Genomic DNA, 27,914 nt, shown 5'->3' with positions numbered 1-27,914 from the left:
ACTGACTTTTGATTTTTATTTTTTCTTTGTATGTTGTATTTTTTTTTTTATTGCTATGGCTGGTGGCTGACCCAAGTTATGATTTATTCCTTCAATGGCTCCTTCACATCATGACTGGTCTAAGTCCTTTCAGGGCGTCCTTGGCATCAAAATGAAAGCCTATTTGGTGCCCGGAGAGCCTGGTGAGGAAAAGGCCCGCCAGGGAGATGTCCTTGCAGAGCCTCTCCCCCTCTGGGCCTTTCCTGCTCCTTCTGGGGTGTTTGGTTTTTAGCCAAGAGAACGCTTGCTCTTCTTATCTCCTCTTCCCCCCTCAGTGAGAGTACAGCTCTGCTGCAGTCCCTTCCCAGATACAGAGAGTGATCTGGGGTGTCGTGGAATCCTAGAACAGGAGAATTCTGCAGGTCTGCCCAGAACTCATTGCACTGAGTTCAATGGAACTTCTTCCCTGGTAGTTCCTCTCGGGATCTCCGTTTGACCGAGCTGATAAAGCTCATCTTCCGGAATCGCCTCCACGTGATTGACGACCTGAGCATCCGATAAGGCTCCAGGCACATTCCCCATTCAGCAGAGTTTCCAGTACAGGGAAGAGACGAGAGGTTTGGGCTACATTGCTAGGAGTTTTATTATCTAGCTACGCAGACAGAAAAATACATCCTCTCTCTGTGAGAGCAGAGAGCAACTGAACAACAAAGGAACAAAGGAACAGGAATCCGTCTCCCGTGAGACTTCCAACAGTATGGAATGTGTGGAATGTAGACAGAGTCTTGTGACTCCAAAGCACTGCTCAGTTCTGTCCAGCTGCCTGAATGGGAGAGAGAGGAAGCAGGGCTCCTCCAAGGACCTCCTAGCACTGAAGTCTTTCCCTGCCGGCTGGCCATTATCAGAAAGACTCTTTGACGATTGGGGGTCTGGGTTGGCTCTTTCCCATGTGGGCCATTCCTTCTGCCGTGGGACATGAGGTGAGTTTTACGTGTGTTTCTTTCATCACACTTAACTCTGGACATTACCATGTTTACCCTTCTGAAAAGTGTTGTTTAAAGATGTATATAGTATTATTTGTTTGAAAAGCCATTGTTTACATTTCTCTGTGTTTTGCTGTTTCCTTTGCCTTTAGAAGTATATTTTATACCTATTCACCACTTACTGAGTCTTGATGTATTAACCCAAGTGTGAATAGTTATGGCAGAAAATTCTGTCGACAAAGGTGTGGAAAATTCCTATTCTTGAAAGTCACGAAATAGTCGTCATCTTGCCCCCACCCCCCGCCCCATATGCCTAGCTTACCTGGCCTGCAGTGCAGGAAGTTGCATGGATCATCTTCCTTCCGGATGCAATTGCGCAGCCTCCGGAACAAGCGCTGGAACCTCCCCCTGGGCTGATGTACAAAAGCCCAATGCACAACATGGATGGCGCTGCCCTCCTCCTGCTCATGTTTAAACATCCCTTCAAGCCCTGAGGGGGCAAGAGCGAAAGGCCGAGCTGGTCAGAAGCAAACATTGTAAATCTATGGTCCTACTTTTTAAATGCAAAGAACATTAAATGATAAATCACATTGCAAAACCAAGAAATGGAAATGGACAGCTTCACCCATCGCAAGCGTCCACAAGCAGTGGTGGTTTCCGTTTTGGAGGAGGGACCATTCTTGTCCCTTTTCCCTTCAACTATACAAGGTTTTGTCAAGCCCACCCCAAACTCCTTCCATCCAATAGGGGGGATGTTTGAGGGCAGTGAAGTCCCTTTCAGATCACTTCAGATATGAATCTCTCTTCACTTCACACCCTTCTCAGCACAAGCATTTTCTCCTCACTAACAGGAACAGTGGGAAGACAAGCTGGCCTTGTTGTGAGCCATGTGTCCTAGAGAGACTCTGAAAGGCCCATGGAATCAAAGGGAGGCTGGGGAGGAGAACAGGTCCTCTCAGGAGTGGCTTCCGAGGGCTTTATGATGCGCTGGGGCACTGCCTGCCAATCCAATTCCCCGAAATTCATCACCCATCCTGAGACCCTCAGAAGATTCAGGAGGGGCCTGGGCCCCTGACCAGCTACATGGCTGGATGGTCATTTCCACCATTCCAGAGGTGAGACCCTCCATTCGACCAGGGAGGGTGTTGCTTTACTTGCCAACAAACAGGACACACACGCCTGTTTGTTGGCATCAGGCTGCAAGAAGCTCAGGGGAAGTGGCAGGTTGGGGCACCTAGGAGAATATCCTACACCCAAAGACACCCCGTGTGGTTTAACGGACAGACTAAGAGCCCTGGAGCTGGAGGAGGGAGACCTGGGCCCAGTTCCCCCCATGTCTAGGAGCTCTGGAGGGAGGTGGGGAAGATGGGGAGTGAGAGGAGCTGGTTCTGGGTGGAAACATCCACTCTGAGGAAAAGACCACCAGCTAGAGAAAGGAGTCTCTGAGCGTAGTGGGAAGGACAGTGTGTGGTGTCCTGGGAGAGTAAATCAGGCCAGGAATGAACTGGGAGGCTGAGCCAGGAGAAGGAGGAGCTGGAAAGAGACCGGCTGCTGAGCTCTCGTCCCAGTCAGGAGGGGAGAGATCCTTCTAGAAAGAGAAGACTCCCAAACCAGAGATCCCTTGGGTCTTTTGCCTGGAGTACCTCGGGAGTAGGGTAACTGGCAGAAAGTGCCACCTTGTTAAGAGCCAAAGTCTTAAGTGTGAAACAACTGTAGTAAGTTTTACCTCACGCAAAGAACAAATCGTGAAGCTGAGACTCCAAGACTTTGGCCACCTCATGAGAAGAGAAGACTCCCTGGAAAAGACCCTGATGTTGGGAAAGATGGAGGGCACAAGGAGAAGGGGACGACAGAGGACAAAATGGTGGGACAGTGTTCTCGAAGCTACCAGCATGAGTTTGACCAAACTGCGGGAGGCAGTGGAAGACAGGAGTGCCTGGCGTGCTCTGGTCCAGGGGGTCACAAAGAGGCGGACACGACCAAATGACTAAATGACGACGACCTCACGCGAGTCTCCCACAAGATAGTCTGAGGTAGTTGGAGGGCATTTGTGGGAATTGTGTTCTGTGAGGAGGGTGCACTATATTTAAGAGAGAGAACGGGCCCAAGGCTGCCGGGGGGAAAAGAGCCCTTGCGTCGTCGCATATTAATAGGGGGCAGAGGTGGGATAGGAAGTTAAAACCCACACAGATCCTATTTAGTTTTGAGCGGACTGGCAGACTTAAACATTCATGAGGAAAACTGGGTGCTGAGGAAAGTTAGATGAGCTCCAACAGCTCATCAGTTTAGAGCAAGGTTTTCAAGAGGTTCCTGCTCATTTAGGCTGAAAACAGTAACTGAAGTCTCTACCTTGGGAGATGAAATCAAAGGAGACTCAGGGGGAGCAGTAATACTCAGAAAAAGTAACCCAGGGAGGAAGTGGGGTCTCAAAACGACAACCCTGAAGGCCAGGCCCAAGGGTGCCGGGGGGAAAAGAGCCGTGATACCAAGTAAAATCCCACACAGAGACACAGAACAACCAGTTTAATAAAGGAGGGAAGTTCTTTGATTAAAAAGAGAAAAAAATCCTGTCAGAAAATGACCAGCAAGCGCCAAGCCAAAGAGACTCAGGATGACCCAGCTGCTGCGTCTGAGGAGAATCCTAATATATTGAATTAGAGATGATGAGGCTAAGATTGGAATTGCCTAAGGTTGAAGCAGAGAAAGAAAGAGAAGAGGCCAGAATGGCTGCTGCCCTTCATCTAGCAGAGATACAGGGAGAGAGAGAGAGAGAGAGAGAGAGAGAGAGAGAGAGAGAGAGAGAGAGAGAGAGAGGCCAAGATGGCCCATGAAAAAGAGATGTTTCCGTTAAAAATGGAGGAGATTAAGGCGAGGGCAGAACTGCCGCAAGCAATGTTGGGGGTGGAGATTTTACCTCAGCAAATGTAAAGTATGTACAGTGGTACCTCGGGTTACAGACGCTTCAGGTTACAGACTCCGCTAACCCAGAAATAGTATCTCGGGTTCAGAACTTTGCTTCAGGATGAGAACAGAAATCATGTTCCGGCGGCACATGAACAGTTTCAGGAGGCCCCAGAACAGTTTCAGGTTACGAACGGACCTCCAGAGCGAATTAAGTACTTAACCCGAAGTACCACTGTAAAAGGTGATGGTGTGCAGGCCTAATGGTCAAAGCTTCAAAATGCCAGTTTTCAAAATGAGGCAAGTCAAATATTTCGGTCCCGTCCCAAGGGGTGGAAATATTTATCCTGATTGGAGCAAGGCAAAGGTCCTTCAAGAGGGGCCTGGACTCTCCACAAAAAGAGAAAGAAGAGCTTTTCTGGGGGGAGTGGGATATTGTCCTCCATTTATTCCTCCTTTTAGCCCCCATGCTGCTCCTTGACATGACTGGGTGAAGAAAGACCAGCCAGACAAGAGCATTTGGAGGGACCAGAGCCAGGCAGCGTTGGGACATTTAAAAACAGCCCTAGATCCGGGGTCAGCAAGCTTTGCCAGCCGGGGGCCGGTCCACCGTCCCTCAGACCTTGTGGGGGGCCGGACTATATTTTGGGGGGGGGGGAATGAACGAATTCCTATGCCCCACAAAGAACCCAGAGATGCATTTTAAGTAACAGGACACATTCTACTCATGTAAAAACACGCTGATTCCCGGGGGCCGGATGTGGCCCAATCGCCTTCTCAGGCTGCCTCCCCTGGCCTAGATGGACCTTGGGGTCCCTTCCAACTTGAGGATTCTGTTCTTCATTTTGGAAGGCGGACAAGGAGCAAGAGCAACCTGCCGTCACAGAGTCCTCATCTCCTTGGTTGCCCTTCTCTGGGAGGCTGGGCAGGTTGTGAGGACTCTCACTTTCAATACTCCTACTATAGGTAGGCTAGAGAAGCTGTGAGATGTTTTGCTGAGGGGGGGCAGGAGAAGAGAAGAGGAAAGCAAGTCTTCCACCCCCAGCTATGTCTCCTCCAGAACGTCTGGCCAGAGACATTTGGACAGAAAAATCCACCTGGACAGAAATTTTGCCCCTGAAAAAGAGGACGTGTCCTGGGAAAAGAGGACACATGGCAACCCTTCTTCTCTGGCGTCCCTCGTAGCCGAGTAAGACTGTCTTCCCTAAACACGGTTTCAACCATGAGGCCCTCAGTGACTGTGGGGGCCAATTCTGGATCCAGGCGTCCTTCCTTGCCTGGTTGAAGGAGCTGTGAAGACACGCTGATTCCAGAGGATGAGGAGCGTCAAACACACCGTTTAATCCACACGGGTCTGGCACCCGGTGTTGGCAACCCAAGTCCAAATCCAATTCCAACATTTATGAAATTGAGGTATTTTACGGGGCTTGGGCACCCACCAACTTATAACAATGTCACCGGAGGGGGAATAAAAGGCTTCCTAGGAAAACCCCCTTGGCTGCTCCTGTGCTGCTTCCAAGGCAGAAGAACACAGGATATTGAGGGCTGAAATACAGACACAAAGCAGCAGATGGGACAACACAGAATGCCCCCCCCCCCGAAGCAGAATACATACATTTGTATCCAATGTCTATGAAGCATGTCTCCCCACTCCACCTGCTCTTTCTGCCCCCCTCCCAGCCCCCTGGGACCCCCTCTTCAAAATGTTACAACGATATAGCAACGCATGAAAACGTCAAATCCGAAATGCAGAGGAGGAAAAGGGCGTCTGTATTCCATTTTGTAATTTCTCTATGACACTAGGTTCTCTTGGGGACCATCCTTAAAAGTAGCATTTTCCTGCTCTTGGCTGCTGTTACAGATCTGACTGAGGCTTCTCTAGCTGTGACTGAATTCCACCCGAGAATACCTTTTGCATGTGGCAAATTTTCCTCATAAGGAAGCTGCTTAAGCCCTGAACAATTTGCTTGTCCTTTCAGTTAGCCAACTTTATGGTATAAATCCAAAGGTATTTGCATTGTATAAACTACAAGGTATAAACTTCTTATGGACAGCCAAAGGGCAACTGTTAGTAGCCGTGTGCACTGTTACTGGAATTTTTATAATTTTTTTTTGGGGGGGGGAGTTGTTTCTAGTGGAACAGGACGCTGCACCCCCAGACCACCCCACAAACCACCATTCAGTTTTGAATTGGAAATTTAAGAAAAAGGAGAGCACCTTTTACCACATGTGGTGGAATTATAAAAAGATAAAGACTTATGGGAAATGATATATAATGAATTTTTAAAAAATGTTTAAAATAACTTTTGTCAAAAGACCACAAGCCTTTCTCTTGGGAATTTTAGGTGCAGACATACCAAAGGAATTGAGAAGACAACTCATGTACGCAACTACAGCTGCAAGGATGCTGTTTGCCCAGCGATGGAAAGGAGAGGAGATGCCGACAAAAGCAGACTGGCAGATGAAACTACTGGAATATGTAGAGATGGCAAGGCTGACAGGGAAAATCAGAAACCAGGAGGATGAAAACTTCAGTGGGGAATGGGACAAATACAGACTGTACTTAAAAGAACACAGTAATCACTCGAGCTCTTTGGCAGGTCTCAGTAACTCCTGCAATGTTTCAAAGACTTTGGACATTTTGGAGGACTAGAGCTATATAATATGCAGTTTCTTAGATACACAAAGGACCATGGAGGGGAGGAGGGAAGATTGGAAAGAATCTTGTTTGAGTTCAAAATTTAAATGTGTTAAATGTGAGATTTATTGTGTAAAACCAATAAAAATTATTTAAACATTTTTTTTTTTGTAAATATCCTCATAAAAACCCACCAACCTAGCAGTTTGAAAGCGAGTAGATAAATAGGTACCGCTGTGATGGGAAGGTCAACAGTGTTTCCATGCGCTCTGGCTTCCGTCATGGTGTCCCGTTGCACCAGAAGCGGTTTAGTCCTGCTGGCCACATGACCCGGAAAGCTGCGTTATGAGAATTATAAGGTCTAAGATATAAAATAAATGTTCATAAATGTACCAGGCAAACACATACATACCTATAAACCACCACATACCTGAATCAGTACGGAGGAAAGTCCTGAAACCATTTTGTCTCTCCCCAATTGACTTCAAATGTTTCTCTGCAAGAACAAAGGAAATGAGAAAACCTCCCCCTTGTCTCTGTGCTCACAAATCCTGTCTTGAAGGACAAGAGACTCGCCAGACAGCCCAAGTGATGCAATCCGTGGTCATTTTTGAGGTACCCTGGCAGACAGGATTTCTGCTGTAGTCGGCCTCTTCTGTGATGTATGTATGATGTATTGGGGGGGTGGTTGTGGGCTCCAGGCTGGGCGACTTCAAATGCCTATATAAGGGCTTGTGCACCATTGTTTGGGGTCCCTCCTGCGTGTGGCAGTGAGCGCCCTGTTGCCACAGTTAATAAAGATGAGGCTTACTAGCTGCTTTGCTTCTCAATATTCTCTGGTTGGCCTCTGATATTTTCTCTTACCGATAGGGAACCTACAAAAGGACTTTATATGGCCTCTTGGGTACCCCATAAGGGAAAAGGAGCAGTTTTTTCTTACAACAGCTGTCTGTGGACAAACGCCAGCTCCCTTGGCCTGAAAGAGGGATGAGCACTGCAACCCCATAGTCACCTTGGACTGGACTTAAACGTCCAGGGGTCCTTTACCTTTTTACCTTACATAGTACTCACCTTCCCTTATGCAGCAAAACCTTCATATAAAATCAGCCCTATGTCAGATCGACACCATTCCAACTTCATTTTACTCAGGGAACAAATGGCTCCCAAAGGGGGAATTTGGGAAAGAAGACAGCCATAATCCTGGAAACCTGAGATCTTGAACAAGAGATAACACCTACCAGACAGGTAGTTGCCCTATGGACAATAGCAGACCATCCAGGAATGGAGTAGGTCCTGGTCAGGACAAGAAGTGTGATTACCTGACGGGAAAACCCAGGAACTTGTAGATATTTCCTTTGCATCACTTGATGGGTGTGAGATGGAGGGCAAGGGAGGGATAAACTGGTTTCTGCCAAGAAAACACCTCCCTGTTTGTGACATATGCATGATGTATCTAAGATGTATGAATGATGCTTCACCCAAGGTGTTTATAGGAAAAGGGAAAAGGGATTAAAGAACAAGCATCCCTTTCTTTGGGGCTTCTTCCTGCTTCTTCCATGCGGTGGGTGGAAGTCCTGTTGCAACGTATTTTAAATAAAGATCAGGCCTACAGGCTGCTGTTTTGCTCCTGTATTCCTGGCTGGTGTCTTTGCTTGACAATCCGTGAGGGGACGCTCATCAGAGTTGCAGTGACACCAAACTGGGAGGGGAAGCTAATGTCACAGAAGAAAGAATCAGGATTCAACATGAGCTTAAGAGGTTGGAGACCTGGGCACAAGCTAACAAAAGGAATTTCAACAGGGACATATGTAAAGTTCTGTACTTGGGCAGGAAGAGGCAGATGCACAAATATAAGATGGGCACCTCAAAGGACATCTAGTCCAACCCCCTGCAGTGCAGGAATCTCAACTCCATGAGAGCTGGCCATCCAACTTCTGCTTAAAAATCTCCTAGGAAGAAGAGGCCACCACCTTCTGACGGAGTCTCTTCCACTGTTGAACTGTTCTTACTGTCAAAGAGATCTTTCTGAAGTTTAATAGGAATCTCCATTCCTGTTATTTTTTAACCCGCTGGGTCAGATCCCACCCTCCAGAGCAGGAGAAAAGAAGGAGCCCCACCAATTTGCAGCTTGGAAGCACTGGAAGAGGAAGCTCTGTGAACCTCTCTGCTCATGATGTGAACCACCCTGGCATCCTCAGATCAAGGGCACTGCACAAATTTAACAGCTATAGAAATAATAAATAAAGTATCTGAATTGCTTGTGTGGTAAAAATTTACTTCTATGCCAGGAGTTTGTTACCCAGGTGAAGGAACACCTGAAATATAAACACAGGACCAAGGGAATGAGACCAAACTCAGAGTCCTGCAGGGACCCAGTTTATTCAAACTATTGCAATCAGACAGCCTTGCTATCCAGTTCTTCAGCAGAAGGGCTAGTTCAAAAAGGCTGCCAGGAGGCACATTAGAAGAAAGCTTATATACACAGCGCACAAAGACTCATAAAATGCCACAACACACTTCCACTTGAATCAAGAAAGGTTACAGGTCATAGGACGCATGGCTTAATGTGAATATTGACTCCTCTGAAATTACCTTGGGGTGTCCCAGAGTGCCCAGGTCATTTGGGTCTCATATGTTGCCCCTTCATGGATCACTGCCTTGCCGTGGCGAAGGGGCTTGAAAAACTCAGAGAAGCTAAGGTCTATGCCGTGCAGGTCACAGTGGAGAGTTTTGGCCAAACGTGATCCACCTGGAGCAGGAACCAGCAAGCCACTCCAGTATCCCTGCCAAGAAAACTCCATGGACAAAGACAACAGGCATATAAAAGTTATGACGCTGGAAGATGAGCCCCTCAGGTCGGAAGGCGTCCAACATGCTATTGAGGAAGAGCGGAGGACAAGTACAAGTGGATTCAGAGCTGATGAAGCGGCTGGGCCAAAGCCGAAAGGACGTTCAGTTGCAGATATGCCTGGAAGCGAAAGGAAAGTCCAATGCTGTAAAGAAAAATATTGCATAGGAACCTGGAATATAAGAACCATGAACCTTGATAAGCTGGATGTGGTCAAAAATGAGATGGCAAGAATAAATATTGACATCCTGGGCATCAGGGAACTAAAATGGACGGGAATGGAATGGGCAAATTCAGTTCATATCTACTACTGTGGGCAAGAATCCCGTAAAAGAAATGGAGTGGCCCTCACAGTCAACAAAAGAGTGGCGAAAGCTGTACTGGGATGCAATCTCAAAAATGATAGAATGATCTCGATACGAATCCAAGGCAGACCTTTTAACATCACAGTAATCCAAGTTTATGCACCAACCACTGGTGCTGAAGAAACTGAAATTGACCAATTCTATGAAGACTTACAACACCTTCTAGAAATGACACCAAAGAAGGATGTTCTTCTCATTATAGGGGATTGGAATGCTAAAGTAGGGAGGCAAGAGATAAAAGGAACAACTGGCAAGTTTGGCCTTGGAGATCAAAACGAAGCAGGGCAAAGGCTAATAGAGTTCTGTCAAGAGAACAAGCTGGTCATCACAAACACGCTTTTCCAACAACACAAGAGACGACTCTACAGATGGACATCACCAGATGGGCAGCATCGAAATCAGATTGATTATATTCTCTGCAGCCAAAGATGGAGAAGCTCTATACAGTCAGCAAAAACAAGACCTGGAGCTGACTGTGGCTCAGATCATCAGCTTCTTATAGCAAAATTCAAGCTTAAACTGAAGAAAGTAGGAAAAACCACTGGGCCGGTAAGATACAATCTAAGTCAAATCCCTTATGAATACACAGTGGAAGTGAGGAACAGGTTTAAGGATTTAGATTTGGTGGACAGAGTGCCTGAAGAACTATGGATGGAGGCTCGTAACATTATACAGGAGGCAGCAACTAAAACCATCCCAATTAAAAGGAAATGCAAGAAAGCAAAGTGGCTGTCCAACGAGGCCTTACAAACAGCGGGGGAGAGAAGGCAAGCAAAATGCGAGGGAGATAGTGAAAGATACAGGAAATTGAATGCAGATTTCCAAAAAATAGCAAGGAGAGACAAGGCGGCCTTCTTAAACGAGCAATGCAAAGTAATAGAGGAAAGCAATAGAATGGGAAGAACCAGAGATCTGTTCAAGAAAATTGGAGATATGAAAGGAACATTTTGTACAAAGATTTCCATAATAAAGGACAAAAGTGGAAAGGACCTAACAGAAGCAGAAGACATCAAGAAGAGGTGGCAAGAATGCACAGAGGAATTATACCAGAAAGAAATGGATGTCTCGTACACCCCAGGTAGTGTGGTTGCTGACCTTGAGCCAGACATCCTGGAGAGTGAAGTCAAATGGGCCTTAGAAAGCACTGCAAATAACAAGGCCAGTGGAAGTGATGATATTCCAGCTGAACTATTTAAAATTTTAAACAATGATGCTGTTAAGGTGCTACACTCAATATGCCAGCAAGTTTGGAAAACTCAGCAGTGGCCAGAGGATTGGAGAAGATCAGTCTACATCCCAATCCCAAAGAAGGGCAGTGCCAAAGAATGCTCCAACTACCGCACAATTGCACTCATTTCACACGCTAGCAAGGTTATGCTTAAAATTTTACAAGGAAGGCTCAAGCAGTATATGGACCGAGAACTCCCAGAAGTGCAAGCTGGATTTAGAAGAGGCAGAGGAACCAGAGACCAAATTGCAAACATGCGCTGGATTGTGGAGAAAGTTAGAGAGTTCCAGAAAGACATCTACTTCTGCTTCATTGACTATGCAAAAGCCTCTGACTGCGCCGACCACAGCAAACTATGGCAAGTTCTTAAAGAAATGGGAGTGCCTGATCACCTCATCTGTCTCCTGAGAAATCTCTATGTGGGACAAGAAGCTACAGTTAGAACTGGATATGGAACAACTGATTGGTTCAAAATTGGGAAAGGAGTACGACAAGGCTGTATTTTGTCTCCCTGCTTATTTAACTTATATGCAGAATTCATCATGCGAAAGGCTGGGCTGGATGAATCCCAAGCCGGAAGTAAGAATGCCGGAAGAAATATCAACAACCTCAGATATGCAGATGACACAACCTTGATAGCAGAAAGTGAGGAGGAATTAAAGAACCTTTTAATGAGGGTGAAAGAGGAGAGCGCAAAATATGGTCTGAAGCTCAACATCAAAAAAACGAAGATCATGGCCACTGGGCCCATCACCTCCTGGCAAATAGAAGGGGAAGAAATGGAGGCAGTGAGAGATTTTACTTTCTTGGGCTCCATGATCACTGCAGATGGTGACAGCAGCCACAAAATTAAAAGACGCCTGCTCCTTGGGAGAAAGGCAATGGCAAACCTAGACAGCATCTTAAAAAGTAGAGACATCACCTTGCCAACAAAGGTCCGTATAGTTCAAGCTATGGTTTTCCCAGCAGTGGTGTATGGAAGTGAGAGCTGGACCATAAAGAAGGCTGATCGCCGAAGAATTGATGCTTTTGAATTATAGTGCTGGAGGAAACTCTTTAGAGTCCCATGGTTTGCAAGAAGATCAAATCTATCCACTCTGAAGGAAATCAGCCCTGAGTGCTCACTGGAAGGACAGATCCTGAAGCTGAAGCTCCAAGACTTTGGCCTCCTCATGAGAAGAGAAGACTCCCTGATGTTGGGAAAGATGGAGGGCGCAAGGAGAAGGGGACGACAGAGGGCGAGATGGTGGGACATGTTCTCGAAGCTACCAGCATGAGTTTGACCAAACTGCGGGAGGCAGTGGAAGACAGGAGGGCCTGGTGTGCTCTGGTACAGGGGGTCACAAAGAGGCGGACATGACTAAACAACAACAATAATAAAATGTTACACCGTTCTCTTTACAACTAGGACCTCAGTGGGGCTCTTGATGTTCTGATCCCCTATTTTAGTTCTCTTTTCCCAAAGCATGTGAAAGACCTAGAGGAGAGACGTGAAGTCTCATATTGATTCTAGCTCAACTCAATCTTTCACAAAACATCATCTGCCCTTCTGGGGTCAGATAAGGATGGAAGCTGTCGGCAATATACACATCACAGCTTTACACAGTGCAGGAGGGTGGACTGAGGGTTACAAAATGCAGGCATACAAAAATCACGCCTAATACATTCTATCTAAAATGTTAAATGCAATTAATACTTGGACACTTCGAACAAAATCAAAATCTATAATATTTAGATTTAGAGCCAGTGTGGTGTAGTGGTGAAGTGCGGTAGTCTCGTAATCTGGTGAACCAGGTTCGCTTCCCTCCTCCTCCACCTGCAGCTGCTGGGTGACCTTGGGCCAGTCACACTTCTTTGAAGTCTCTCAGCCCCACTCACCTCACAGAGTGTTTGTTGTGGGGGAGGAAGGGACAGGAGAATGTCAGCCGCTTTGAGACTCCTTAAAGGGAGTGAAAGGCGGGATATCAAATCCAAACTCTTCTTCTTCTTCTTCTTAATCTTCAATCAGCTATCACAATTTTTACACCAAGTCCTTCCTAGGAAAGTTCAGCATGGACAGCAACCTCATCAGTGTCGCCCAATCACTCTTATCCCTCTCCCCAGGCATGATGTGAAGAAGCTATTGAAGGAATGAATAAATCCTAATTTGCAGCAACCACCAGCCATAGCAATAAAATAACAATACGATATACAAAGAATAAAAATAAAAAGTCAGTTATATAAAATACATTTCAGGGTTTTGAGTCAAGAGTCAAACGGTGGATCTTATTTAGTTGCCCCAGATGAAAACCTTGCAACCTTTGCTGTCACCTGCTCATCTTGATCTGTCAAGAGAACGGACACTGTGAAGAAGATATTAAAAACCTTGGCCAAGGACTTGCAAGTCCCAGCTCTGGGTACGTAGTAGGAATTGCTATTGGGCACCAGATGTGGCAAAGAACCCGGCTGCAAACCTCACCCTCATATTATTTAAAGTCTCCTAAAATTAAATCTGTATACAGCCACTACTACAGTTTGCCGCCAATGTGAATTATTTGATGGGAAGCAAGACAGGCCCTGTGAGTGAAGCTCTTTCCACATTCCAAGCACTGAAATCACTTTCCCCAGCTGTGAATTTTTGATGGATTTTGAGTTTGGCCTTCTCAGTGAATCTCTTTTCATATTCCAAGCACTGATACGGTTTCTCCCCTGTATGAATTATCCAATGGGAAGTGAGATGGGCACTCTGAGTGAAGTTCTTTCCACATTCGAAGCACTGATAGGGCTTTTCTCCTGAATGAATTCTTTGATGGAAAGCGGGAGATGTACTCTGATTGAAGCTCTTTCCACTGATATGGTTTCTCCCCTTGTATTAATTGTTTGATGGACGGTGAGCTGGATTTTGGTTCTGAAGTTCTTTCCACATTCCAAGCACTGATATGGTTTCTCCCCTGTATGAATTATATGATGGAAAGTGAGACATGCACTCGGATTGAAGCTCTGTCCACTGATAAGGTATCTCCCCTCTATGAATTTGCAGATGGGAAGTGAAACTGTCCTTTCTTCTGAAGTTCTTGCCACACTCTTGGCACTCAAAGGATTCCTCCCCTCTGTGAATTCTTTGATGGACGGTGACCTGGCTTTTGGTTCTGAAGCTCTTTCCACATTCTGAGCACTGATAGGGTTTCTCCCCACTATGAATTCTGTGATGGGGATTGAGTTGGCTGCTGCGACTGAAGCTCTTTCCACATTCCAAACACTGATATGGTTTCTCCCCTGTATGAATTTGCAGATGAAAAGTGAAGCTGTCCTTCCGACTGAAGCTCTTGTCACACTCTTGGCATTGATAGGGTTTCTCTCCTGTATGAATTCTTTGATGGCCCATGAGGTGATGCCGTTGAACAAAGCTCTTTCCACATTCTAAGCATTGATATGGTTTTTCCCCTGTATGAATTCTCTGATGGACAGTAAACTTGCTTTTGCTAACGAAGCTCTTTCCACATTCCAAGCACAGATGGGGTTTCTCCCCTGTGTGAATTCTCTGATGGTCAGTGAGCTGGGGTCTTTCAATGAAGCTCTTTCCACATTCCAAGCATTGATATGGTTTCTCCCCTGAATGAATTCTCTGATGGTCATTCAGCTGGCGTCTTTCAATGAAGCTCTTTCCACATTCCAAGCACTGATAGGGTTTCTCCCCTGTATGAATTCTCTGATGGATTGTGAGATGGGTGCTCTGAGTAAATTTCTTTCCACATTCCAAGCACTGGTAGGGTTTCTCCCCTGTATGAATTCTTTGATGGACAGTGAGCTGGCCTTTTTGACTGAAGCTCTTTCCACATTCCAAGCAATGATATGGTGTCTCCCCTGTATGAATTCTCTGATGTCTAGTGAAAAGGTCCTTTCGACTGAAGCTCTTTCCACATTCCAAGCACCGATATGGTTTTTCCCCTGTATGATTTCTTTGATGGAAAGTGAAACTGTCCTTTCGATTGAAGCTCTTTCCACATTCCAAGCACTGATAGGTATTATTCCAGATGGGATTAATTTGATGGAAAGTGGAATGAGAGCTCTGACTGAAGCTCTCTCCGCACTCTGAATATGGATATGGCTCCTCCACTGTGTGGATTTCGATGTGGTCTCCCTCACTCTTCATTTCCAATTCATCACCACCTGAAACTGAGAGACAAACAGATTAGAGCCTCAGGAATAAATGCAGCCCCAACTAACGGAGTAATGCCAATTAAAGCTTGTGACAAAGAAAGAACTGAAGGGAATTATATAGTAACAGTAATAGTAATAGTAATTTTATTATTTACACCCCACCCATCTGGCTGGCTTTCCCCACTCACTCTGGGCATCTTAGAGCATATATAAAAGCATAGTAAAACATCAAGAATTAAAAACTTCCTGATACAGGGCTGCCTTCTGTCTTCTAATATTTGTGTCCTTGACATCTGAATGGGGGGGGGGGGTCCACAGCTTCCATCAAGATGGGAGGTCTTCCTACAGGTTCACTGCCTGAGATTCAAAAAGCCTGGCTCTTTTCTGGGATGGATTTTATTAGGCCCAACCATGGAAACTTTGCCAACTCCAATGCCAATCCTATCTTTGGTCAACCAAAGACAGAAAGAAGCAAGAACAGAAACAAAAACCCTGACAGAACCCACTTCTACTTCCCAAACCATTCTGAAGCCTACATTTAAGAAGGCCTGGGCAGTTCAGAGGAGCCTGTCCATGTTTCGCAAAGGCAGAATAGAAGGAAGAGTATTCACAGGGGAAACAATCAGTAGCTATTCATCCAAGGTTTGCTGTGGGAGTGTTAGCATCCCAGGTGCTGTGGGTGGCGCTGTTGAGCCCCATCAAAATATCAGAGGTTCATCACATAGAGAGATTGAATTACAAAGCAGAAAAGATGATCCAATAGGGAGCCTTACCGAGTGAGTCCAAGATCGCACGATTCTCCTCCATGACTTCCTTATGGAGAGCTCTCTGGTCAGGATCCAGCAACACCCACTCCTCGTCTGTGATATAGACAGCTACATCTTCAAAGCACACTGGACCCTAACAGAAAAAGAAAAAGGTTGTCCTCTTAGACCTAATAAAAGTGATCTGTTACACTTTACTCTGTTGTTTTCTGCCTCTTAATTGCTGTTCTGTTTTAATGGGTTTGTTTTGCTGCACATTTTGATTATGGGTGCATATTTTAATGTCTTAATATCTTCCATTCCTGGGTAAGGTGATTGAGAGAGCAGTTGCTGAACAGCTTGGCAGGTTTCTGGATGAAACATCGGCTCTGGATCCATTCCAGTCCGGCTTCCGTGCTGGTCATGGGACCGAGACGGCTCTGGTCGCCCTGACAGATGATCTCCGCGGGAAGCTGGATCGAGGCGGGTTGGGGCTGCTGATTCTTCTAGACCTGTCAGCAGCCTTCGACATGGTCGATCACGAACTCCTGGACCACTGCCTTGCCGACGTGGGGATCCAGGGCACAGTCCTTCAATGGCTGCGCTCGTTTCTCTCTGGTCGGGGACAGAGGGTGGCGCTTGGGGGGGAATTGTCATCGCGCCACTCCTTGGTGTGTGGAGTGCCTCAGGGTGCAATACTCTCCCCGATGCTTTTCAACATCTTTATGTGCCCCCTCGCCCAGCTTGTCCAGAGTTTTTGGCTGGGTTGCCATCAGTATGCCGAAGACACCCAACTCTATCTGTTGATGGATGGCCATCCTGACTCGGCCCCAGACACACTGACCAGATGTTTGCAAGCTGTGGCTGGATAGTTACGTGGGAGCTGGTTGAAGTTGAATCCTTCAAAGACAGAGGACCTCTGGCTGGGACGGGACGATATGGGATTGAGGGGGCAACTCCCATCTCTTGTGGGGGTGCAATTAGTGCCAGCACCGTCCGTTAAGAGTTTGGGTGTAATCTTTGATAGCTCCCTCTCCATGGAGGCGCAGATAGCAGCTATAACAAAGGTGGCATTTTTTCATCTCCGCCAAGCTAAGCAGTTGGCTCCTTACCTCTCTCGCCCTGACCTAGCCACTGTGATCCACGCGACGGTCACCTCCAGACTGGATTATTGTAACTCACTCTACGTGGGGCTGCCCTTGAGACTGACCCAGAAACTCCAGCGGGTGTAGAATGCTGCAGCGAGACTCCTTACAGGGTCCTCGCTGCGGGATCACATTCACCCGGTGCTATACCAGCTGCACTGGCTCCCGGTGGAGTACAGGATCAGGTTTAAGGTGCTGGTTGTAACCTTTAAAGCCCTACACGGCCTAGGACCCACATACCTACAGGACCGCCTCTCCTGGTATGTCCCACAGAGGAACTTACGGTCTTCAAATAAAAACATCTTGAAGGTCCCAGGCCACAGAGAGGTTAGGCTGGCCTCAACTAGAGCCAGGGCTTTCTCGGCCGCGGCTCCAATCTGGTGGAACGCTCTGTCACAAGAGACTAGGGCCCTGCGGGATTTGACATCTTTCCGCAGGGCCTGCAAGACAGAGCTGTTCCACCAGGAACTTGGTCAGGGCGCAGCCTGACTCCCTCCTTTGGCAATCTTTACAGAACTTAAGTTCATGGTTGCCATCAATTTGATTTATATTAATTTTTATAATGAAATGTTTTTAGAATGTTGCACTATTTTATTGTTGTTAGCCACCCTGAGCCCGGCTTCGGCTGGGGAGGGCGGGATATAATTAAAATTTATTATTATAAAATTTATTATTAATGGAATCCTTTTATTGTTTATTTTAATGATGAACATAAAGAACCTGGTCTTCTCCAGATCATGGTTTTCCTGTTTGCCACATGGAAGGATCCCTTCTCTCCTCTCCCTGTTTTTGGTTCTGGGGGGTGGGGGGAGAGAGAGACCTCCAGGTGCCCCCCAGCCAACTTCAGGATCACATGGGAGCATGTGAGGAGAGGGGGGAAAGCCCCATTGTGTGAATGATGACGTGAAGCCTGGCCACTGTTTGGTATAGTGCACAATCTGCTTAGAAGTCTATGTCAGGGAACTGCCATCGGAACAGGGGCAGGAAACAGAGGGGCAGTTGTGTTACAGGGAGCCTCCGAAAATCTTGCGAAGCAGTTCCTCCTCCGGTGATGAGGAAAGCCCCACCCCCAGTGGGGAAGAGGGGAAAGGACCAGAGGATGCTGGTGGGAGCCTGAACATCACTCCTGGCCAAGCCGGCCAGGAGGGAAGCACGCCCCTTCTGTCACCCACCCTGCGCAGAAGTCTAGAGCGCAAAGAGGGAAGGAAAAGGCTGGGCGTAACGAGGCTTTTATGCTGGGGAAGGTCCAGGAAGCAAGCACTCCCGGATTCTGCCAGCTATTGAGGCAGACATGAGTTTTGGGGCTCTGCACTGTAAATAGTTTTGCACCTAAATAAAACCTGTAAAAGACAGGTCGGAGTCCTGCCTGGTTACTCGTGAGCAACCACCTGTGCCATCTGACAGTCTATTTTAGCCTTCAATCTAGAAATAAAACCTCAGTAGTTAATAAATAAAATTAGTGACCTTCAGAAGGTGAGGTGGCACTTCCTTGTTCTCAGCACATGAACCTCCCTGAATGGTGTTTCATCGTTTGCACCCCGAGCAACTCTGGCTGCCTCACCCACTGTAGGTGGAGTTAACTCTTTATTAGAAGAAGCCTAATGAGCACAGGAACACTTCTTGTAGGTCTTGCCTCCATGAAGGTGTTTCAGGGGCTGAAGGTCCCTGCCTTCCCCCAACTGCCAAACTCCCCTCCTCTCCAGGGCTCTTCCCTTGCAATCTGAGACGGCTCCTCCCGCTCTTGGCTCTCCGAGTTGTGGGAGACAAGCAGGGAGGGGAGCTTGTCACAGGAGGGTAGGGAGACTCCCATGCCTCTGCAACAACCAGAGCCCTCTCTGCCTCTCTCCTCCCACCCCCTGCTTCCGCTTCTGGCTCTGAGTCTGGGCTGCTCTCTGCCACAGACTCCCTCTGCTCACTAAGCCCTGTTGCCTCTTCAGCGTCAGACACCTTCTCCTCCCAGTCTCCTTCCTTTTCTCATCATTATCCCCCACCCCACCCCTCCCCTGGCCCTGAGCCTTCGTTCCTTGGTGGTTCCTCCCACCATTCCTCTGTGTCCCTCAGTCCATGACATCCTCTCTCCCCACATGGCCCCTTCCTCCTACCTGATCTGGGTCCACAGGGGCAGCTTCCCCTCCGCCACCAAGAAAAGATGGACAAGCAGGTCTTGCTGGCCTCGTTCCGTCTCCTGCGAGAGAAGAAGGTAAGTGGGAAGCCAAGAGCGCATGCTTCACTCAGAAGGAAAACTACAGGTGCGCCTTCAAACAAGTAGGAGTTGCCACCTAAATGTGGACGTTTCTACCCATTTCACATACTAGAGTGCAAAAATACACAAACCCTGGGCTCTTGGTCCCCTGTGACCTCCTCCCAAAGATTAGAAGAATTCACGGATTAGCTTCAAAATCCACAAAATGTGACCAAACAGAGAAAAAAATCCTTCCTCCTTACCCAGAGGCCTCACTCTGGCGTCCAACGGAGTCTTCTCTGCCTCAGAAGAATCAAGATCGATTTCTGCAAAAAGATCCTTCCTCTGAAAGAGCAAAAAGGATTCAAGAGAGAGTGGGGAGAAGGATTAGAAAAGGAGCAGCTGGTTAGTTAATGTTAGTTAAAAATTTAACAAAGGAAGAAATGATAGATCTAGAAAGAAGGACCGAAATTGTGGTAGCTAAGAAAGTGAAATATCTTGGGATCTGGGTTACAGCTAAGAACATAAATTTATACAAGGATAATTACGATGCCACCTGGAGGAGTATAAAGAAAGACATGGAAATTTGGGGGAGGATGAAACTCTCCTTTTGGGGGAGGATAGCTGTTGTTAAAATGAACATTCTGCCCAGAATGTTATTTTTATTCCAAACCATCCCCATACTTAAAGGCCTAAAACAATGTAAAGAGTGGCAGAGAGCCTTGGCAAAGTATATTTGGCAGGGGAAAAGGCCACGGATAAAAATGAAAATTTTGATAGACAAAAAAGAAAGAGGGGGTTTTTCTTTCCCGGACCTAAGTTTATACTGTGAAGCGGCTTGTATACTTTGGTTAAAAGATTGGATAAAACTAGAGAATAGAGAGCTACTGGACCTGGAAGGTTTTAATAATTGGTACGGATGGCATTCGTACCTTTGGTATGGGAGAGTGAAAGTCCACAAGAGTTTCTTAGACCATATTTTTAGGGGACCATTATACCAAGCATGGGAAAGGAACAAAAACCTCCTTGAAAGAAAGACCCCATGGTGGATTTCACCAATAGAGGTTTTAACGGTCAAGAAAATAAATATGGAGGAGATAACGCCACCTATGAAGAAATGCTAAGAAAAACAGACCAAGGGCCCAAACTTAGACCTTATGAAGAAATAAAAAATTTATTCACTGGTTGGCTGCAATACCACCAGGTGAATGATTTGTTAAAAGAGGATAAGAGGAAGGTGGGTTTTGATGATAAAAAATCTAAATTTAATATAGAAGTAATAGAAGGCAAAAACAAAACCCTGTCCAGAATCTATGATATACTATTAGAGTGGTACACAAAGGACGAGGAGGTGAAGGAGGCAATGATTAAATGGGCAATTGACTTTGGTTATAATATTGATTTCGAAAGGTGGATGGAAGTCTGGAATTGTAACATAAAGTTTACAGCATGTATGGCACTGAGAGAAAATATCTGGAAAATGCTATATAGATGGTACCACACCCCTGTGAAATTGGCCAAAATGTATAGATTAAAGGATAAGAAATGCTGGAAATGTGGCGAGGCGGAGGGTGACTTATATCATTTATGGTGGACATGTAAAAAGGTGAAAGGCTTTTGGGAATCAATTTATAATGAACTTAAAAAAATATTTAAGTATACTTTTCCCAAAAGGCCTGAAGCCTTCTTGTTGGGAATGATGGATAAAGAAATTAAAAAGGAAGATAGGATGATATTCCTCTACGCCACCACAGCAGCGAGAATTATGTTGGCACAATATTGGAAAGTGGAAACTATCCCCAACATAAAGGATTGGCAGATTAGAATGGTAAACTATGCTGAGCTTGACAAATTAACAGGTAAAATAAGAGATCAGGATGAACAGAAATTTCTGAAAAATTGGAGCAAATTTTGGAAATATATTGGAATAAATGTTTAAAGTGAACTGATGGGGTTAGAACTATACGACCAGCGAGTGAATTTAAGATTATAGATTGAAAATCAAATACGTAATGGAAGGAGATATTTGATACTTATCAAAAGGATGGAAGGAAGTTCAGATTGTGTGTTTTTCTTTTTTCGGGTGTTTTTTTTTTCTTGGTTTTTTTTGTAATTTTTTTCTGTATTTTCTTATATGTCTGTTTTTGTGTATAACTTCAATAAAAATGTATTAAAAAAAATAGAAAAGGAGCAGCTGACGCAAGCAATTTAGGGCTATCCAAAATCATTCCTCGGATGCTTTCCAAAAAAGGATGGACAAATTAGTAGAGCATTGGAGGATACTCTCCCTCATTTTTTGAGCCCCTTGAGCAGGGATCAGCAAATCTTTTCAGCAGGGGGCTGGTCCACTGTCCCTCCAAACTTGTGGGGGGCTAGACTATATTTTTTGGGGGGAAATGAACGAATTCCTATGCCCCACAAATAACCCAGAGATGCATTTTAAATAAAAGGACACATTCTACTCATATAAAAACACTCTGATTCCCAGACCACCCATGGGCCGGATTGGAACAGCAATTGGGCCAGATGTGGCCCCCGGGCCTTAGTTTGCTAACATATGCCCTTAGGAGTATCCAGAGGAAAGTCTCTCTCACCTGCTGCTCTGCCTGCTTCCTCTCCTCTGCCTGACTCAGGAGGAAACCTTCGGCCAGGGCCACCGCCTGGGAACTGGTCTCCGCTCCGCATTCCCTCACCCAGATCTCCATCTCCTCTGGAAGGACAGCCAGGAACTGCTCCAAGATCACCAGGTCCAGCATCTCAGCTTTCGTGTGCCTTTCTGGCTTCAGCCATTGATGGCAAAGGTGGTAGAACTGGCTGCAAACCTCTCGGGGTCCTTTGGCCTCCTGGGAGCAGAACTGCCTGAGCTGCTGGCTCTGCACCTCTGAGGAAGGGGTGTCCTCCTCACCCAGTTCCTTCTTCACAGAGTATTCCCAGAATCCCCCACTGTTCCTAGTTTCCAGGGCATGGCCTCTTCCTGCTTCAGGGCCAGCTGAGTCTTGCTCATCCATCTCTATTCTCTGGACACCTCCAGGAGATCGGAAGGAGTCCCTAGGTCTTCTGCCAAGTTCTGCCTGTCCTAATGAGAGGTGCCAGAGAATCCTGTAAAGCAAATGCATTCTTCTACTACAAGATTGATACACAGTCAGGAGAAGATAAATGTTCCCTGGGCAAGCATGGATGAGTGAATCACAGCCCAGACTCGGAGTTCAAGCACTATATTCCCATATTCTGAAGACAGACTTCTGGCTTTGTTTGGAAGGCAACTCTCTCCCCCTTCAGAAGCATGGCTGCCTCCCACTGGGGGGCCTGGAGCCATCGCTGGCCCTCTGCTCCTGCCTGAATGGGCCTCATCCTCTTCTCAATCCATCTCTTCCTCCTGTGGGAGGGAGTTCCATGGGTCTAACTGCACACTGCAAGATGGAAGGACTTTGTTTAGCACAGAGGCCAAGTTTTTATTTCTGCCTCCAGATGTTTCCATCTGGCTGCCACCTGGGCTGATTCCTCAGTCCCATCAGGGTTCCTCTACAGGCCCTTTTTTCCTGACTCAGTGACCCCTCCCCAAAGGAGCAAGTGGCCTCTTGAATGTGAAGGAAGAAGAAGGAGAAGGAGAAGAGGAGGAGGAGGAGGAGTTTGGATTTGATATCCTGCTTTATCACTCCCCTAAGGAGTCTCAAAGCAGCTAACATTCTCCTTTCCCTTCCTCCCCCACAACAAACACTCTGGGAGGTGAGTGGGGCTGAGAGACTTCAGAGAAGTGTGACTGGCCCAGGGTCACCCAGCAGCTGCATGTGGAGGAGCGGAGATGCGAACCCGGTTCCCCAGATTACAAGTCTGCCGCTCTTCACCACTACACCACACTGGCTCTTGCAGACCTCCTGCTACTTGCAGCCTCCCTGGCTTTGCAGACAGGAAGGGGGGCAGAACCTCTTAGCCCTGGCTTGGGGATCCCCTTGCAGGAGCTGAGCAGAATCCCCACGGATCCCCCCCTGCAGCCCTGGGACACCCCCCACCCCACTTCTCCCCACTGCACCCGAGGGCAGAAAAGAGAGGAAACTCACCAGATGCCAGAAGGGAAACTGAGGCAGCTCCTGCAGAGGAAATAAAAGTCACCCCCTTGCAAGGAGGAACCTTGGGAGGTGGGAGGAGCTTTTGCTCGTCCCCCCCCCTTATTTCCTGTCCTCTCTAGGAATGCAGCTCAGTTCCTTTTAACTCTTGCAAGGTGGAGCAAACCAAGCTCGCATTCTCTCTCTCTCTCTGGAATCACATGCATTGCATACATCCAGGGGGGTCTTTTTTGGGCACCCTCCCGGCTGGCCCCTCGAAAAGCGGAGCCCCAGCGAGCAGGAGGAGGAGGCAGCCAAGGGGGTGTAAGGGCACCTGGCTGGCAGCGGCTCCCCCCAAGGCAGGGCTGGGGACTCCCTCTGCCCTGCGCGCCTCTGAGCACACGCCGAGCGCGCCTGCCCCGGAGCAGGAGGGAGCCCGGCCAGGGATGCCCGCCGGCCCTGCGAGCCTCGCAGCAGCAGCAGCAGCCTCAGGCGCGCGTGCCCGGCAAGACGGTCCTGCGCTGGGGAGCTCCAGAGAGCCTGGATCGGGGCCGAGCTTCGCGCGCTCCCCCGCGGCACCCCATCCTCTGGGACACTACCCTAGAGGGTCTTCTCTGGGGACCCCTGGACCGGCCTCTGAGCTCTTCCTTCCCCTGGAAACAGAAACAGGAGGAGCAGGAAAGGCCCGGGGGGGGGGAGAGAGGGGCTCTGCAAGAAGCTCTCCCGACACCAGCCTGGCTTGACTTTGGCGTAAACTGCACCTTGAAAGGATTGGGACCCTCAAGAGAGAAATAAGGCAATGCGACCTTTACTCGGAGGTCGAGGGAGGCTCTTCACCCCCCGCCCCCATTTCATTCAGCCTTCCTCTCTTATGCTTCCTTCCTAATGAAGCTTTTTGCTACTTTCCAAAACAAAGTAACTCTTCTTGTGACTTGTAGAACCTCTAGGTAAATTTGTGTATAACTCTTTGTATCCCTGTGTAGAAACTTTCTTTCTCTGGTATCCTGTAGATGTCGCCATGTAACCTTGCTTCTCCCAATTTACAATCAGCGACGGAAATGAGAATGGGAACTTTGTACCTGGGATGCAACATTTTATTGAAGAAATGCAGCAAGATGCTATTCCCTTTCTAAACCCCTTCCTGCCCTTAGCTCTTCCTTTCTCTCCTTCCGTCTGTCTTTGAAGGCGCTAGAAGGGACAGATCCGCTTCCTCCCACGAAGAAATAAGTTCCCATCCCATCTCCAGCCCTATTGTTATTCTAAGAAATTGATGGTCATGTCACTAAAGATAATTTTCCACGGGATCTCTGTGGGTTGGGGAAATGAATTGACTTGCAACACTTCCATCCTTCTTGCACCCCACGCCCTTGCAGCTCCCCTAATCTTGCAAAATGAGGGATCCGTGGCATTTAGGACCCCCCACAATCCTAGGGGTGTAAGAAATCCAGACTTGCCTTGCATAGGGCCTCCTCTTCCTGCTTGTATAGGGAACCTGGTTGCAACAGAATAAAGGACCGTTGCATAAGTGCCTTTGCTTCGCTTCTGACTATTGAGGAGCCTGGTAAGGTCTCGTGAACCACCAACACATTTTTACAACAATTTCAACCCTTCACATCAATTGTTGCTTTGAACATGCTTCTCTCTGTGTGTCTGTATGTACACACTTTCTGTGTGTCTATATGTACACACCTGTGCAAGGAGTAGAGTGTTTGCTTAACTGCTCAACTTCGTAAATGAAGAAGAGGAGTACCCTGAAGCAAACAAACTTGTCCTGCTCTTGCTCCCAACACCCTTTGGCGCACGATGGACCAAGAACTCTGCTTCCTTGTGGAGACAATTCTTTCCCCTTGTCCCATTGTGAATGATCAAAGGAGGACAGCAGAAAGGGAATCCTTGACTTAGGCTTCTCACAGAGGAAAGAAAAATAAAAAGTATGTGAATTGCTCGTGTGATCAGAATTTGTTTCCATATCACCTGTCCATTACCTAGGCAAGGGAACACCTGAAGCAAGCTCAGAACCAAGAGAATGAGAGCAATCTCAATGTCTTGCAGGGACCCAGTTTATTCAAATAGAACAGCCTTCCTAACCAGTTGTTCAGTAGAACGGATAGTTCGAAAAGGCTGCCTGGAGGCACATTAGAAGGAAGCTTATATACACAGCACACAAAGACTCATAAAATGCCACAACGCTCTTCCACTTGAATCAAGAAAGGTCACAGGTCAAGGGACGTGTGGCTCAATGTGAATATTGACTCCTCTGAAAATACCTTGGGGTGTCCCAGAGTGCCCAGGTCATTTGGGTCTTCTATGTCTCACTTTGACACCATGCCCATGGCAACCAGGACTTCCATGGGACTCTTGACATTTCTATCCGCTATCTTACTTTCCTGTTCCCAAAACATGTCAAAGACCTTTGAGGAGAGATGTGAGTTCTCACATGGATGCTAGCGCAACACAGACCTCTTTCCCAAAACATCATCTGCCCTTCTAGGGTCTGATAAGGATGGAAGCTGTAGAAAATGTACACATCACAGGTTTACACAGAGCAGGAGGGTGGCATGAAGATTACAAAATGCAGGCATACAAAAATCAAGCCCAATGCATTCTATCAAAAAGGCTAAATGCAGTTCATACTAGGACACTTTGAACAGAATCAAAATCTATAATATTCAATCAATTATCAACATTTTCACACCAAGTCCTTCATAGGAAAGCTCGGCAGGTATAGCAACCTCATCAGTGTCACCCAATCACTCTTATCACTCTCCCAAGTCTCCCACGTGAAGAAGCTATTGAAGGAATGAATAAATCATAATTTGGGTCAGCCACCAGCCATAGCAATAAAACAATATGATATACAAAAAATAAAAATAAAAAGTCAGTTATATAACATATTTTTAAGGGTTTTGAGTAAATAATCAAACGTTGGATCTTATTCTAATTGCCCCAGCTAAAAACCTTGCAACCTTGGCTCATCTTGATCTGCCAAGAGAAAGGACACTGTGAAGAAGGTATTAAAAACCTTGGCCAAGGACTTGCAAGTCACAGCTCTGGGTACGTAGTAGGAATTACTATGGGGCACCAGATGTGGCAAAGAACCCGGCTGCAATCCTCTCTAAAGTCTCCTAAAATTAAATCTGTATACAGCCACGACTATAGATTGCCCCCAATGTGAGTTCATTGATGGGAAGCGAGACGGGCCCTGTGGCTGAAGCTCCTTCCACATTCCAAGCACTGAAATCGTTTCCCCCCACTGTGAATTCTCTGATGGATTGTGAGTTTGGCCTTTGCAATGAATCTCTTTCCACATTCCAAGCAATGATAGCGTTTGTCTCCTGCATGAATTCTTTGATGGACAGTGAGCTGGCTTCTCTCAATGAAGCTCTTTCCACATTCTGAGCACTGATAGGGTTTCTCCCCTGATGAATTCTGTGATGGGTTGTGAGGCTGGTGCGCCGGGTGAATTTCTTTCCACATTCCAAGCATTGATATGGCTTCTCCCCCGAATGAATTCTCTGATGGTCAGTGAGCGTGCGTCTATCAGTGAAGCTCTTTCCACATTCCAAGCACTGATAGGGTTTCTCCCCTGTATGAATTCTGTGATGGACAGTGAGCTGGCGTCTGTCAATGAAGCCCTTTCCACATTCTGAGCACTGATAACGTCTCTCCCCTGTATGAATTCTGTGATGGGTTGTGAGATTAGCTCTCTGAGTGAATTTCTTTCCACATTCCAAGCACTGATAGGGTTTCTCCCCTGTATGAATTCTGTAATGGACCGTGAGCTGGCGTCTGTCAATGAATCTCTTTCCACATTCCAAGCACTGATAGGGTTTCTCCCCTGTATGAATTCTGTGATGGACAGTGAGCTGGCGTCTGTCAATTAATCTCTTTCCACATTCTAAGCACTGATAGCGTTTCTCCCCTGTATGAATTCTCTGATGGGTTGTGAGATGGGCACTCTGAGTGAATCTTTTCCCACATTCTGAGCACTGATATGGCTTCTCCCCTGTATGAATTCTCTGATGGACACTGAGAAGGCCTTTGTGAATGAAGCTCTTTCCACATTCCAAACACTGATGGCGTTTATTCTCAAGGGGATTTCTTTGATTTGAAGTGGAATGGGGGCTCTGACTGAAGATCTCTCCGTACTCTGAATATGGATATGACATCCCCACTGTTTGGCTTTTGTCGTGGTCTCCCTCATTCTCCTTCTCCAATTCATCATCACCTGCAACTAAGTGACAAACAGATTAGAAACTCAGGAAGCAATGGAGCCCCAAATTAGGGAGCAGTGCTAATTAATGCTTGTGACAGGGAAAGAACTGAAGGGAGTTAGATGTGAGGTCTTTTTCCAGGGTTCACTGCCTGAGGTTCAAAAAGCCTGCTTATTTTCTGGGACGGATTTTGTTTGGCCCAATCATGGGATCTGTGCCATCTCCAATGTCACTCGTCTCTTTAGTCAGCCAAGGACAGAAAGAAGAAGAAGAGAAACAAAACATCTGAGAGAAGCCACTTCAACTTCCTGAATCACTTCGAAGATACATTTAAGAAGGCCTGGGCAGTTTAGAGAACTCTGGAAAAAATATGGGGGGGGATCTTATCTGCCCTGAAGGATCTTCAGATGAGCACACCCCCCCCCCCGCTCAGCACATTGCACCTCTGGTGGCGCTGCCCCTATGAGGGGATGAGAGGAGCCTGAGGGGCAAGGAGAGCGGTCAC

At 46.9% G+C, this 27,914-nt stretch overlaps 1 protein-coding gene across 1 annotated transcript in view; it reads right to left on the bottom strand.

Annotated features, from left to right (window-relative positions):
- Positions 1-12,941: 12,941 nt before the first annotated feature.
- The window catches only part of LOC309375986 (uncharacterized protein), a 28,519-nt gene continuing 13,546 nt past the window's right edge, over positions 12,942-27,914 (bottom strand). The window contains exons 2-6 of the mRNA XM_081922096.1: positions 21,747-22,251; positions 19,416-19,497; positions 19,073-19,155; positions 15,856-15,982; positions 12,942-15,097 (exon numbers count right to left, since the gene is read on the bottom strand). Of these exons, the coding sequence (XP_081778222.1) occupies positions 13,794-15,097; positions 15,856-15,982; positions 19,073-19,155; positions 19,416-19,497; positions 21,747-22,160 (2,010 nt within the window). The 5' untranslated portion in view covers positions 22,161-22,251 and the 3' untranslated portion in view covers positions 12,942-13,793. The remainder of the gene's footprint in view (positions 15,098-15,855; positions 15,983-19,072; positions 19,156-19,415; positions 19,498-21,746; positions 22,252-27,914) is intronic.

This window comes from Podarcis melisellensis (genome assembly GCF_964234715.1).
Source record: "Podarcis melisellensis genome assembly, chromosome: 8".
NCBI lineage: Eukaryota > Metazoa > Chordata > Lepidosauria > Squamata > Lacertidae > Podarcis > Podarcis melisellensis.
The sequence above is the reverse complement of the archived record's forward strand: the minus strand, read 5'-3'. Positions and strand labels throughout refer to the sequence as shown.